Raw genomic sequence first — 15632 nt, forward strand, 5'->3', positions numbered from 1 at the left:
CAGGTTTTGAGACTCCTTTCACTCGGGCTATTTAAGAATAGGTTAGACATGTATTTGTAGGAATGACTTAAATACAGCTGCTTTGCCACAGGCAAGGGATTCTCCCTAGACACAAATTCTTTCATGCCTTCTGTGATTCTCTGGGACTTTGCTGCCAGCAACTATAATTATTACTTTAGACTGAATGATAGAAATCTGTTCTGAAGATTTGCCCTGTAGTCAAACACTGCTTAAGACGAGGCATGAAATACCTTAGGATAAGGTATGCGCCTGTATTTACTTTTTTTTTCCTCCTTTCCCCCTTTTTTTCCTCCTTTCCCCCTTTTTTTCTTAATAATGAAGCCCAAGAAATTACTTTAAAAATGCGATGTTACAGGAATGCTGAGGTGGCTCCTGGATTATTCAGAACTGTTGGGCTTGAACAAATTAATTTACCTGAGTATTCTTGAATGTCTCTGGCAGTGTTGTCTGAACCAAATTATCAGGGCAATCAGAATGCCCATCAGGCATTTCAAATACAAACTTTAGTTTTCTAAGTATGAAGGTTATGCGGATGCTAAAATGAAACTCCATGCTTCAGAGAATTAAAATCACCACAGAGCAAGCCTGTATCAGAGTAGAATGGGCAGTAGAACTGAACACCTGCAATGCTCTGCAATAGGTATACGAGGAAATTCTGCTGCTTGGGAACCAGTGTAAGAGAAAATGATGGATTATGTTCAGAATGCCATGGCACAGCTAATACAGTTTGGAAGCATTAGGTTATTTGTCATCAGATGTGCGAAGGAAAATATCTATTTGATGCTCCGATGATTTCGCTGGAAGAAGCAGGCAGAAACTATGATACAACTATTACAACTTCTTACTAGAAGCAAGTATGTGACTGAGGAAGACTTTCCCTAGTAATGAGAGGCAAAACATAAGCTACCAGGGCAGGAATTTTTTTCTTAATGAGCCACTGAGAAGAGATGTTATGGGATTTTGATAGTCCGTCTGTTTTCCTGGATGAGGACAAAATAAACAGAAATGCTGCCTATATGAAAAGCATCTTTTGTGCCCACTTACTTGAACAGTCTCTTCAAGCTGATGTTCTATATACAAATGGTATATAGCTGCTATCAAAAGTGATTGTTCAAGCTAGGCAAGATCTTGCAGGGGTCAGAATAGCACTTTCATTACAAACATGCTGCATCTTTTCTTCAATACCTCCCTTTGGCAGAATATATTTTTTTATTGTAAAGGAAAATAGGCTTACATGCAGAGATATATACTCATGGTACTTGGAATTAATTTCATGGACACTGGTAACATTGCATGTGTAAAGGTACCAAAACTTAGAAAAATTACATAAAATTTTCTAAAATAATTAAAAAGTAATACACTTCTGCTTCACATTTTTTGTCCTCCTTGACTGCTTCCCCCACCCAAGGCTAAAAAGTGTTCTCCAGCAGATATTCCTTTAACATCAGCATCTGGACTCCAGATGTTGCTCCTTGGCTAAGAGTTACAGTATTAAATTATCCTCACTGCAGCATTAAAGTTATTTAACTCATGACTCAAAGAGAATCACATGTATGTATTTGTTTGCTCCCAAGAAATCCTAGACCCGTATCTAACTATTGATCAGCACCACAGCATTGTGAAATCATCAGCAGATGTTTTCTTGAGTGCTCCTTCCCGTGGCACCAATTCCATTAAAAAGCAGAAAAGACAGATCTAACTAGCCTAGGTCTCAGAAAAGCTTTCTGAGGTCACTCAAGATATACATTTCATTCTCACAGAAGCACAGCAAAGACACAGATTATATTTCGGTGACCTCGCACCCTGGTCTCTTTATCACACAGCTTTGGCCAGTGCACCATAATCTAGGAGTCTGAATGCAGTCATTGATTCTGCACATTCATTGTATGGCAAATGTCAGGCCATGGTATTTGAGAGGAAAAGCCCACATGCACCTAAGGAAAGAAAATCTCTCTTTACCTACCTGGGGTAGTAGTAATAAAGGAAACTTTGACAGATGGCCTGGTATTGCCATAGATCTAAGCAATGATAAATACGAGTTTGTCAGTCTCAGTGAAGCACATGCTCAAGAAACTACTACTTCCAGTTATAATAGCTCTGCTTTAAACAGCTGTGTTCCAGGCAACTTTTTACATTATGCAAATGAAATGGTAATCTATAATAAAATTCCAACAGAGGTCATAAAAAGCACTTGAAGTGTTTCAGATCACAAAGGGAAGACACCCCTGCTGGTACTTATATAGGAAGTTAATGGAAGCACTAGCTCGTCGGATGAGAAAAGTGAGATACACTCTTTGGACACTTCAACACTGTTATATGGACTCCTGGCTCGATGCCTTGGTGTCTGACAGAGCTCTCAAAGCGTAGTTAGTCACTGCCTACAAAACCAAAGCAACTAATTCAGAATTCTTTAAAAATGGACAAATATGTGGCAGGCTTTTAAAGACAAATTTAGCTGCTCCGACCTAACCTCGAATACGTAATATTGAGAGAAAGATCAAAGGGCTGCTCAAGGGTAGTTGCATCATTTTTCGTTAAAGCATTTAACCACATAATGCCATCAGTGTAGTTCCATAACCACTGGCATTCACGGGAGTGATGTGGTTAGCATCCCATCTGCTTGTCTTAACTTACCAGGTTATCAAAAGTTTACACTGGTTCAAGGAGAAATTGGACAAGTTCATAGAAAAAAATCCAGTGAAGATCACTAAATCTGCTTAAATTACATCCAGCGCAGGAAGTCTCTGAGAGAAATCTGGTGACTGGATATGGGTGGGAGTATTAGGGGGAAATATCTTATAAGTTTGCCCTGTCCTCATTCTTCCAAACTTGTGCTTACAGCCTTTGTTGGAAACAGGCTACTGTAGTGCATGGACCTTTTGTAAGATCCTGCGTGGCTGTTTTTCTGTTTTAATGCCCTGCATAACTAATGATAAGGTGAGTGCTTGGTAAGAGACTGGAGGAAGGCTGGAGCACCTCTGGGTATTCCGGAAGATATAAACACATTTCCAGCACCATATTCATCACGACACATTTTGAAAAATCTGAAACTCATGTCTCAGGAAGGATAGTTAGGAGAGGTTTTGTTTTCAGTTACACTAATTTAGTATCAAGATACCACACTTGCTTTATTGCTGCAGTATGGGGGTAGTGGGGAAAAAAATTCTCATGACATTCAAAATGAAACTAAGTAAGTTTATGAAAAGAATACTGTGAAGGACCCCTTTATGAAAAGAACACCATGAAGGACCCTAGATTTAATGGCCATAAACTTCTTTCCAGTGCTATGTCCCTGAGATCCTCTAGCTACTACCAAAAGTAGAAGTTACAGAAATCTTATTCCCAGGAGAGTCTGTGGAGTTGCACAACAGTGTGATCTCTGAAACTTTTAACATATTTATCAAATTTTGAAACCCAGATAAATGTAAGAATTAAAATTTCACAGTTCTCTCTCTCATAAAAATGCATTTCCAAGCGTTCAGTAACATCAACAACATGTACTGTCAAAAAGCCTAATATTTTGACAGCCAAATGTTTTGTTCTTTGCTGTAGGGAATGGACCATGAGAATAATCTCTTTCTCATGTACTTTTGGTTAATGCTTTAAAATCTTCTTTACAAGAGAATGCAGGCAAATAGCTTTGGAGGGAGAATTGGGTTACTCTATTAAAACAGTGGAACTTGTAGCTTAAGTAACATTTTCACATGGGATTCTTTTTAAAAGGCCACCCATTTAACCAAGGCCATCTGTCAGCTGTGTCCCTAATAACCCTAGTGCTGGCTGAAGTTTTTCCTCAGAAAGAAAAAGAGGCTGGTGGAAAGTCAGACCTTGTTGCAATGTACTGGAGGATAATGCTGCCTTTAGTAACAAAACCAGAGAATCAAAGAGAAATTAAACGTATTTGGATCCTTTCCACAGAAAAGCTGATTTGCAGCTGTTAAGCTTTTGGATCTTCTGTGGCTCAGATTCTGCAGTCTTCTTCCCAGTTCCAAATCACTAGGGCCTAGGAAGGCACGGAAGGCCAAAGCATTGCCTTGTATAAAGAAAACTGCTACAACAGTCAGCATCAGCTGAGACTGTGGTCCTGCCTGTCTCACAGGACTGTCGTATGGATCTATTTGTGGCTATTAGTAAAGATCTGGGAAGATGGAGAGGACACTGTGCTAGTATTGTTACTGCTGTCTTGTGGCAAGAAGTCAGCACAGCAAAGGATGTCCAGCAGGATGCCACAAAATATGCTGTCTCCTACCACCAGGCTTTTCTCCCGCTTTGTGAATTTTTAAGCCAGTGATGGAGCAACCCTTCTCAGCTATTGCAGAACAGCATAAATGCAAACAACAATATTTCGCTTTTCCCACTGACAAAAGTGTATCAGCTGAGCTTAAAATAGACCTTCCTTACCACTACAGCAATAAGAAGATATTTTATTCTGTTTCCATTTGAGTCTTAACTGCTTCCTGAGACTAGCAAAGCGGTGCTTCCTGAGACTAGCAAAGCACCAATTTAGGCCCTATTTTAATATTAGGGCTAGTTCTGTTTATTTTGTTTTATTATTACAAATAATTGTGCACTAGCACTCATTCCAAAACAGTCAGTGAGTTTGAAACAGTCTGCTGAATAGCCATTCTTTTCATGAGCTCTTGGCTTAGACCAAACTTGAACCTATGACCTTGAGTTGAAATCCCCAAGTTCTGAGCGATATAGCACCTCCGTTGTGTCACTGGGATATGTTCTGTTGCCTTGCATTGCTTAAACCTGATTTTATTAAGACATATAGGGATTCAGAGATATGTCACTGCTGGATTATCACATAAAAAGTGACACAGAAGATAAACAGCTATATACCTGCTACAACACACGTAACTTTAAAAACAGCTTAAACACATCAGAGGAGTCTAATTATGTTACTTTTCCTCAATATGAATAAACTGTGAGCTCGCCTGCCCATTTTAATAAGGGGTCAAATACACAGAAAAATGTAACAGTTGTATCCCTTCTCCTTCCTTAAATAGAGCTACTTATTACAATTTCTCCTACCTCCCAACAGAGAGAGATTTTGCTTGGATTATCACTGGCAGTTGTTGGTCAGTTTACATACTATTAGATTAATCTGGAAACACATCCAGAGGCCTCACATGGCAGATGTGAAATTGCATTTGTGGAAAAAAGCACTAACACTTTGCATAGAAACTTACATGTAAAAACCTTTGTATCATTATTTGTATCATTATTCATTTTAAACCAGCTACTTGATTGGAAAGAGTAGAAACAGACACAATCTTCAATGTCTAAAAGCATAAGTATATTCCAGAAAGGGAACACAGTGTCATCACTACAAGTAAGGTGCAATTCACCTCATTTAGTGCCATAAAAATGTCTTCTGTATTGCGGTAGTGTAGCTACTCTGCTGTTTAGGTAATGGAAGTCACTTTATAACATTGACACAGAATCTTAGAAGGCATTTCTGCTTCTTGTAATGGGAGTGAGAGGGCAAGAATACTTGCTACATCACAACAGTAGTCTGGCATCACACAAGTTAAAAGAGCTGTGTGCGGGTGTGAGTGTGTACATACCTGCATATATATGAAGCATTCATGAAATCATAATATGAAACAATCAAAAATTAATTGATAGTTCACCATTTCTGTTTTGAGAACACCCTATCAATACTATGTATACTATAAATTCAGAAATTGGCAAAACAGGACAGTGAACAAAAAGGGTGCATTGAAAGGGTGCTGACAGCATAAAGTTTATCAGATGAACACAGGCAGAGAGAGTATATTGCTTACCTGTTATGCTTTCTTAAGAATGAGAATTGTTGCCGATGATGAAGATGGTGATGCTGACTTTGAGAACTGTGTAGCACTGCTGTCGGCCACAGGCAGGTGAGGAACAGAAGTTTCATGACCAGGACCATCTCTTCCAAAAGAGAAATCCACCTGATCAGCCAATCCACCTTGCTGACTTTTTATTTTTAGTGTTTAGAAACAGCATAGCATACAAAAGATGCACGTGAAGCAAGGCATCACTGAAGACAGAAGACAGGGGCATCCCAGTTCTCATGTCCTCGCAGAGTTCCCCTCATATTTTGGCAAATCATTAAAATTCCTTCAGCTCTACATCCCTGCGGCATCTGCTGTCAAACCAGAAGCACCTTGCTTTTAGAAATGTAGTAGATACAGCAATTTGTTTGGCCAGGCTGCAGTCTGATCCATTGCTTCCACTCTTTCAGCATAGGCGCATATTTGAATTCTCCATCACCCGCTCAGTAACCTCTTCAACATAGCCTGTGCAGGCAAAGTGATGTCAAACATTTAATCCGCCTTAAATCCCACACAAAACCATACAAAAATCTGCTTTAATGACAAAGGTCTCTAAATTAATCTTGCTTTCTATAGATGTGTGTATCTGCTCAAAATAATTTTCTGTACAGGTCAAGCTCTTTCATTAACTGGCTACATTGTATCGGCTTCCCAACAATTAACATCATTTTTGTTTCTGTGATCTGCAGTAGCAAGCATTTTGTCTGTAGACACAGAACAACTTTTGGACAGCACAACATCATGGAACAAGGCCAAACTAAAAATGAAGTCTTCTTTCAATATTCCTCAATAACATTTGGAAATACCAACAATCTTTTTTTTCCTTTTTTTTCTTTTTCTAAGCTCTGCAGCTATCTATTTAGTTTACCCTAAATTTAAAGGTATGTGCATGTCTAAGATCCAGTATCCTTCCACCACCCCTAATTTTATCTTTATTTCATTTAGCCTGCCCTGCCTGTTTAATAGCAGATTGAATTGCAAAACATTTTATTAACAAAATTTTGCTTAAGCAATAACTTGAACATATCTGCTTCTCCTATGAAAGGTGATAAAATTTCTTGTGGGCTTAAAACTGGGCAATACTGGACACACCTTCTTAGCTGACACAGTCAAATTTATCCTCTTCAGGACATCAGCAAGTTCAGTATTTATCAAAATCAACAGCACAGGTTAATTTTTCTTTATCTAGGAAATTAGAGTTGTAAGATTGAAAGTTAGGGAAATGGAAGTACCCAACCCCTATCTAACAGATGTAGAAGTAATTCAGGTCTCCCAGCAGTAGGCTTCTTCCTAAGTACGACAAACAGAGGAATGAAAGCAAACCCAACACTGTGTCTGCTGAGACTGTTAACACTCAAGCACATTGCGATAATAATTCTGTGATGTGGACATCTGCCTCCTCAGAAGTTCCCTGAGATTCCCAACTAACTTCATTTGGGCTAAGAAATAATTTCAGATGCAAATGATTTCCAGGAGGAGGTTACCAAAGGAGAGTTATTTCCCACTGTTTTTTTCCATTTGGAGTTGAACAGCTACCTGCCTATGACTTAAAAAAAAAAAAAAATCCTTCCCAACCATGCATAAAACTTTAACAGTGTTAGATTGAACTTGGTGGCCTAGATCAAAGGCTTTCAACCCTATTACTCATCTCATTCTACGTTGTTCATAGTTTAATCCTTTCCTGTCCAGCAAACTTATGGAAGATCATTTGTAGCCTGACCCAGAGATAGTCAGATAGTGCTTCCAGCAGGTCTGGTGTATTGCTAAGGTGGAGTTTCTGGAGAAGGTAAACACAAGCTGTAGTTAATAAGACCTTTAACAGCTCCCATCAATTTGCACTATCATTTGGGTGGAAAAGGGAAAATAAATAATAACTCCAATGAGAATTTATTCCAGGGAGAGATAGTACTCGTTCCTGAGCCAGTCTGGTTAAGTTGTCTCATGTCATCCAGCCTACATTTATCAAAGTATCAGCACACCTGATTAAATTACATATAAGAAAAGATCTAAGAGCCTCTGGATCCTCCTCCTTCCCTACCCAAGCACAGGCCCAACAGCAGCAGCAACAGTAGCAAATCAGATAAAAAGCTAACTACACTGCAGGCAGTGCGGTAAACGTGTTACCACATTTCTGCATGTTCAGCTATCTGCACATTCATCAGTGTTAACTCATTTCCAACCATTTTCCTCAACTACAAAGGAATAACAACATGTATATACTGTCTTCTCTGCTAATAGTAGTCATCCACATTGTTTCCAGAGACTTTTGGGAACGCCATATTTTAGATGTTGTTGTGGTTTACCCCCAGCCAGCAACTAAGCACCACCCAGCTGCTCGCTCACTTCCCCCCAGTGAGATGGGGTAGAGAATCGGAAAAGTAGAAGTGAGAAAACTCGTGGGTTGAGATAAAGACAGCTTAATAGGTAAAGCAAAAGCTGCGCACGCAAGCAAAGCAAAACAAGGAATTCATTCACTCCTTCCCATCAGCAGGCAGGTGTTCAGCCTTTTTCTTTTCCTCCAGGAAAGCAGGGCTCCATCACACGTAACGGTGACTTGGGAAGACAAATGCCATCATTCCGAATGTCCCTCCTCCCTTCTTCTTCCCCCAGCTTTATATACTGAGCATGACGTCATATGGTACGGAATACCCCATTGGCCAGTTTGGGTTAGCTGTCCTGGCTATTCCCCCTCCCAGTTTCCCATGCACCCAGCAGAGCATGGGAAGCTGAAAAGTCCTTGACTAGTGTAAGCACTAGTTAGCAACAACTAGAACACCAATGTGTTATCAATATTATTCTCATCCTAAATCCAAAACACAGCACTATACCAGGTACTAGGAAGAAAATTAACTCTGTCCCAGCCGAAACCAGTCAGACGTTAACATCATCCTTAGCTGAAACTGCTAGCTGTTATCCTCACTCAGCAGGAGACACGAAATGGGGAAGGAAAGGGCTCTGAAGGGGACCTGAGGTTAGATCATGTCATGCTAATGCATAAATGTGTTGACTTTGTGTGCTGACCTCAAGGAAGTCAAAAGAGTCCATTAAAAATAAATAAGTAAAAATTGCTTTGTGTATTTGTTTCCCAGCTGGAAAAGGGAGTGCTTAGAACCCCTGCTCCAGGGATATGGCAAAGACAAACAAGTTGGTTTTGCAGAATGACTGGCGTGCCCCTGGCCAAGCTGCATATGGATCTCCCTCCCTGCAGAAGGCACATCAGCCAAGAGGGGAGTCTTTAACATAGAAAGAGGCAATTAGATGTTGTTTTCATTCAGCTATCAGCACCCCGCTGTTTTATTATTCCTGGCTGTAGCAAGAACTTTACCACTAAGCTGTGGTGCTGAAAAGACTGCTCCATGGAGGATTTCCAAAACATGCTCAATGTTCCTTTGACTGCCCCCGCTAAAATCAGCTTTAGTCAAAAATAAGGGCTGGATGCACTGACATATTCCACCACCTTCATGCCATTGATGCCATAACACTAAATATTACCTTGTGGGGCCTTGCCTAAGCACTACCTCTCTGTCCTTGGCTATGGCATATTTCCAGAAATTAATTGTCTAGCCCACATAGGCAAAGTCTTCAGGAGGGACTCCAGCAGAGCGAAATGGTGAACAATTCCATTAATGAGTATGTAATATCAGTGGGCGCAACTAGATGTCACCCACAGCAATAGAGTTTCTTCATACTAGAGTTGTTTTCATTTCCTCTGGGTAAGAGAGCATTACACAGAGCAGATTATAATATCATTATAAATTATGATTAAGAAAACAGGTTAATCTCCTATGCATTTGTCAGTAATAAATTCTGAAAGGATCCGTCTTTGCAGAATAATAAAGACAAGATAATACACTTTGCTTTTATTGGGCGAGTCATTGATAGGTCCTTGTATTTAAACACAGTTAGAACATTGTCTCTTTGCTACCATTAAAATATTTCTTCAAAATTATCCCTTCATAGCCCATGAAAAGTTTGTAATGCTTATCTTTCAAGGGCAAAACCCAGTGCATGGTAACAGAGCATAAGCTCATTGGAACAGTTTACGAACAACCAAGCAAGCAAAAGAAAGAAAGGTAAATACACCACTTAGTACCAAAAAATGAGATGCCTTCTTTTAGTGAGCAAAATAAAACATAGTTTCAGGTAATTACAATCTGGAACTACAGACCCCTCTCCACCACAGATCTCAAAGCAAAGCAAATTGACAACAGCTATTATAAAAACAAGAACAGAAAAATGCCAGGGATGAAAAGATGTTTCAGAGGCTGGAATTTTGCAGAAAATCTGAGCACATCTAAAGGCCATTTTAAACATATGGAGCTGAAACACCATAGCACACTAGCACTTAACAACCTCTAAATTAGCTGCAGTGAGAAGAGATGCAGTGGGGAACGGGGAGCATAGGTTTACTTGGCACATATTTTTTATTTTCCTAATCAGAGAATGAAACACAAGGAAAAAAACATTCCTAAGAGTCTCCTAAGAGGCACTTATTTCTGCTAAACAACCAGCAAATCATAGAAAGCAGATTAACCAGAGCAGTGACTGCGAGAGTGTGAGCGCAATAATGCAGCGCAAGAATAGGCAGCATTTTGCTTTTCTATGGTAACAGACTCAGTGCATAGCACTTACCATTTGTATCATGGTGATTTGCAAAAATACCAGTCAGAATTAAGGACACTTTGTTCTGCTTATATTAACACAAATGATGAACCAAGTCTCCAGAATAAGGTATCCATTCACATTTCCTAACAAGATGAAATGAGAGGAAAGCAGAGACTGAGCATTATGATTCCAAATCTCAGAACAGATGGATTGCTTTACTTAACACTTGCAGTGGGACCCAGCTCTTATGGTCCTGCTCTTTATCAAGTCTCTTAGTAGGGGTGGCAAGTGAACATTCATCACTGCCCCAAATAGTCTGAGGTAACAAACTGGGCACATTAGGACTGCAAAGTACTAAAGGAGAAAAGAATTCAAAAGCCAGCAAAAACCACAGCTCAGCTCAAAATCTGTGCAAGATTTTTGCATGGCGCCTAGTGAGATGGACTCTCACCCTGGGGTTTTACAACCAGCTTAAACAGAACTATCGGGCTACTGCTGAAACACTGTCCTCCCCTTCATCCCTGCAGTGCACTACTATTTGCTATCCTTGCTTCATCAGCAGCAACTGTTCAGCCAGTTGTTAAAGGAATGGCCAGCAGTGTGGGAGGGAGGACTTGCCCCCTCTGTGTGGTGACACACGGTTAGACTGGCTTAAGCCAACGTCAAAACTGTACCCTTAATTTCTGCTAGGCAATATGAAAAACAGCAATAATATTGAGGTAAATACATAATATTTCCTGATGAGTGTTTAGTTTTACTGTAAAAAGAAAATCCTGATTGTTTTCCTTCTCCCTTTTATGGGACATAAAATTTTTGCAGCCTGAGTACAAATTTCCTGTGAAATTATGGTTCTGGACTATTGTTTCTTACGTTTTCTTAACATCTTGCTGTCTGTGGAATTCTCATATCATCAAAGGGAGTATTCCTGACACTAGACAAAGCCTACTGAGAAGGAAAAGAAACTATAGATGCACAGAGTCACCAGGTACAGTCTGCACATACATATTGCCTGGATCCAGACTGAGCCCAGGAGCTTGGTCTTGGTTCTGATGCCCTGTGAAGTCTGGCTCACCTCACAACTGCTTTAGCATGTTGAACGCAGTGTCTTGAGCACATTTTCCTACCAACTTCTCTGTTCTGACAAGCTCCTCCAGCCACAGATCTGAAGTTATTCCACTATTCCAACCCCTCAAACATTCCCATTAGTAGTAAAGCTAAAGCTCAGATTTGTAATCTAAACTCTGAAGAACAATTGGGAAATAACGTGAACTCATAAGCCACTAGGAGACATACAAAATATTTGGCTCCCAGTTGGCTTCATTGGCAACTGAGTGGTCAACACATCTTAAAATCAGTACTCTGAAAACCGTACACAGCCAAGTCAGCAAGACATGCTGAGGAGAGATCAAAATCCTAGAAATAAAATGTAACTTTAGTAGTCTGCCCTTTCTTCTTATTAGAGACCATTCATTTGTTATGTCTCATTAAGACAAAGTGCAGTTTATTAAAAAGTAAAGGACAGCTAAACCATTGCCTGAACATAGTTGTCACGCAGTACGGGGTCTCCTCAGGTGTCTGAGACATCCATTCACAAACCGGGCATGGGACCTGTAGAAGGTTTGCAGCTTTCAGGAGCAGCAGCTGGTGGCCTGGAGAGTTGGCACTGAAATGGCTTAAGACTGGAGACTAAATCCCACTCCTGAAGCTTGTCCAATTTCTTACTGTCTTCATCCACTGCCTATTCATCCAAACAAATATTTTAAAATTGTAGTGGGGGATCCTGACAAGACTATAATCCACCTAAGGAAGGTCTATTTTCCCATATAAAACAGACTCTTGATATAAGACTTGTACAGATGACCCTGTTTGGCACAGGGGTCTTTTCTACTTTTCCTTCAGTTTACAAAACTCAGGCTACTGTTTGTTCTAGAACTGTGGTAGCTGCACACTTTTGTACAATCAGATATTTGGTTTGAAAAAGTCACATGAACAACAAAGAAAAAACACACACTTCCCTGATTCCTTGCATTCCCTATTTCCAAAGCCTCTAAATTGGGGATTCTTTCCCTTTCATCATTCCGCCCCAGACAGAACAATCACTGAATTAATTTAATCCCTAAATCCCTTTACTTAGCTTCTACACCAGCAATTCTGAAAGTAAAATAATCAGGTTTACTGCCTCTAGTTAAGGAACAATCTGTGTCTTAAGGTGATCTCTGGAAAAACAAGCAGCCACATTTTTCCTAGATTTACAGTTCTCATAAACTCAGTGGCAGAAAACTTTGCCTTTCCGCCACCTCACGCTGATCACAGGCATGGGATACAGCTACCCTGCTCCTGCATTTATGTCCCTCTCCTCCCAGGAGGGGGTTTCTAGAGTTTGCTTCTTTATGTCCGTAGGACTTATTTCTTTAAAAAACTTCTAGCATCTTTCATGAGTGAGGGAAGATCAAGGGGATGACCCATAAGCCCGAGCAATTCACAGAAAACGAGGGTTTGCAACAGTATGGTGTATCCCCAAGAAGTAAGCTAGTTTGCCATCTGTATGACCTGAACACTGTGCTTCAATCTGAAAAGCAATATACACTGCATCAGATATTTTTTTCTTACTTTCTTGGCAGTCTGGCAAATACCACTGTCTCTCAGCAGTGCTTACCAGTTAGATCCTAACTGCTATCTGAAGTTCTTTTGGCTCATTTCCCTCCACAGACTGAAACAAAACAATTCAGCAACTGTTTACTCTTTGCTTGCTGCCACATTGATGTTTATTAAGCATTTTCTACAAAGGGGATATCAGAACATGCCCAGTTTGTTGACCAGGAGTCAACAATATCTCCAATGGGAACCAATTTATGAAATGTATTGCACCTCTGCAAAACTCCTTTTCTGTCACCAATGAACATGAGGAGAAAAAAATTGTTGAAGGGTGGAAGAAATGTGCCTTTCAGCTTTGGCACTACAAACTTTTTTCATTTTACAGTCAAAACAGAGACATATTTATTGATTAAAGTCTGATCTCTATTGGTCATAAGACAGCTTCAGAAGCCATCAGGCACAATTCAGTGTGGCTGTTTTCTGGGCTTTTCTTCCCCATTGATAATTTCCAGAGAAACATACATTAACATCACAGAGCAGGTGCTCATTTCAAATAGGGAAGCCAATTTTAACTACCCAAATTGTACTCTTAAGTAAATATATATTTAAGTTTCATATACTTAAGACTTAGTAGGGGGTACCCATATTTGGGTCTTCTAAGGTTTTACAACCTCTGTTTTCCTAGTGGCTGCCAAAAGAATGTATTTCTAAATCAATAAAAATTTGAACAATTCACGTTTCCTGTCAACGAATGAAAAAACGCTATTTTTTCGTACATATTTGGATACCTTGCAAGGTAGAATGGGCAAAGGACTGAGACAGACACATAGAGAAATAGAGGGAATAAGCAATATTTGAAATTTCAAATATTTGAATATTTGAAACTGTTAAAAATAATTAAATTCATGTTGGTGTGTTGCAGAAACAATAATTCCAAGAGGAAGCATCTAAGTGTACAACAAGAATATTTCCCTGAAGAATTTACAGGTAATGCTACTGTTAAGTTTCTTCAATTTCTCTTTCACACACTCTCTTGACACTTGGCTACCAATAAAATCTTGAAGAAGTGAGAAGCGAAGTGATGGACAGCAGCCATGAAAGATAGTTTGAAATTTGCTCCCTGTGTGAAAATGTCTGTTCCTGGTAAGAACTGTTCCTTCCCATAATTTCAATAAAAATTCCTTAAATCAAGGCAGAAATAACCAGGATGGAAGTGGGAGGAGAAAAAGCTTTATTCTTTCTGCTGAAAATTCCCATGTGCTGGCAAGTCACCCTCCCAGTCACTAGACCCTCAAGCCAGGCTGTCCCACAAGAGAAGATGACAAGAATGGTGATACTGCTGACTGGACTGAAAAGGGGAGAGGCCACCCTGCCTGTCCAAGTGTCCCACAGTGTATATTGAAAGACAGGGTGATGCAGACATTCAGCAGGTCTGTTACCTTTCTGTGACTGACAGGTGAAGCCAATAGAAATGTACATTAAATCAAATCCGGCTTCTGAGACCTTGCCCAAGCTCTAGTTCTCCAGTTCAATATTTCACTATTAATGTAAAGGTAATTCCATACAAATATTTGGGCTGTGGGCTACAATACAGGTATCATGGCCATGCCATGTTCCGTCTGTAAAAGATACGTAAAGTATAGCTGAGATCACAAACAAAATGGAGCACCTTCACTGCAAGATCACCACTGCTGTGATGCCTTCAACGCAGAAATGTTGATCCAGTAATGGCCTTCAAGTGCAGGAAAAGCCATGGGGGATACTGGAATGTGTGTACACAGTTTCCCTAAGAGCATCAAGTGTCTGCCTTGTCACAAAAGGACAGAGAGACAGACATCCACAGTAAGAAAGACTGGGATATCAGCTTTTCAAAGCCAGGACAGACACGAAGATGTATCTTTTCATAGCTGTATAAGGATGTCCCAAGATCAATGGCAATTTCTACAGGCTATCAGCACACAGATAATTATTTGCATGTAATATTGTGACAGATACACACAAGGATGGACATCAGGATAAACAGTAGTACAGTCACTCACAAACGTGTACATATGAAATGTGGAAAACGTATAGGCACAATATAGACAGGCACAAACAAAGATAGGCACAAACAGAGACAGAGGAAATGACAGGCACGCACACAAGCAGAGAAAAAGAGGCAGACAAAAAGGCATGCAGAGAAATCTGCAGCGACAGGTAGTTCCCTCTTCCAGCTCTGCCTCCCCACACAGCCAGGTCTGACCACTGAACGCTGATGTGGGACCCAGGATAAATGAACTCTACCTTTCGCCCTCTTATTTTTTTTTTTTTTTTTTTTTTTTGAGACCAAAAAAATTGAATTGGTCACTATTTATGAGGAAACATTTTCCTCATTCCGGAAACATCTTGGCAAAAGCCCGGGTATCTCTTTTTTTTTTTCCCAAAAGTGTCCTCAGGCAGTGCTTTCTCTCTCGAGCCCACGAGGTAAATGGCCGGAGAACACCGCATCCCGCTGTGGCCGTGACACGAGAGGAGCGCGGTGACCGTTTGAAGGGTGGGTAACGCCGGGACAGAGATGGCGGTTGCGAAGTAACGGTCGCTCCCAGC

General features: G+C 40.2%; 1 protein-coding gene across 1 annotated transcript in view; it reads right to left on the minus strand.

Annotated features, from left to right (window-relative positions):
* The window catches only part of GABRR3 (gamma-aminobutyric acid (GABA) A receptor, rho 3), a 30247-nt gene extending 24306 nt beyond the window's left edge, over window positions 1-5941 (minus strand). The window contains exon 1 of the mRNA XM_009573170.1: window positions 5814-5941. Within this exon, the coding sequence (XP_009571465.1) occupies window positions 5814-5941 (128 nt within the window). The remainder of the gene's footprint in view (window positions 1-5813) is intronic.
* Window positions 5942-15632: the final 9691 nt, after the last annotated feature.

The sequence above is a fragment of the Fulmarus glacialis genome, unplaced genomic scaffold, assembly GCF_000690835.1.
Source record: "Fulmarus glacialis isolate BGI_N327 unplaced genomic scaffold, ASM69083v1 scaffold38152, whole genome shotgun sequence".
NCBI classification, from domain to species: Eukaryota; Metazoa; Chordata; class Aves; order Procellariiformes; family Procellariidae; genus Fulmarus; species Fulmarus glacialis.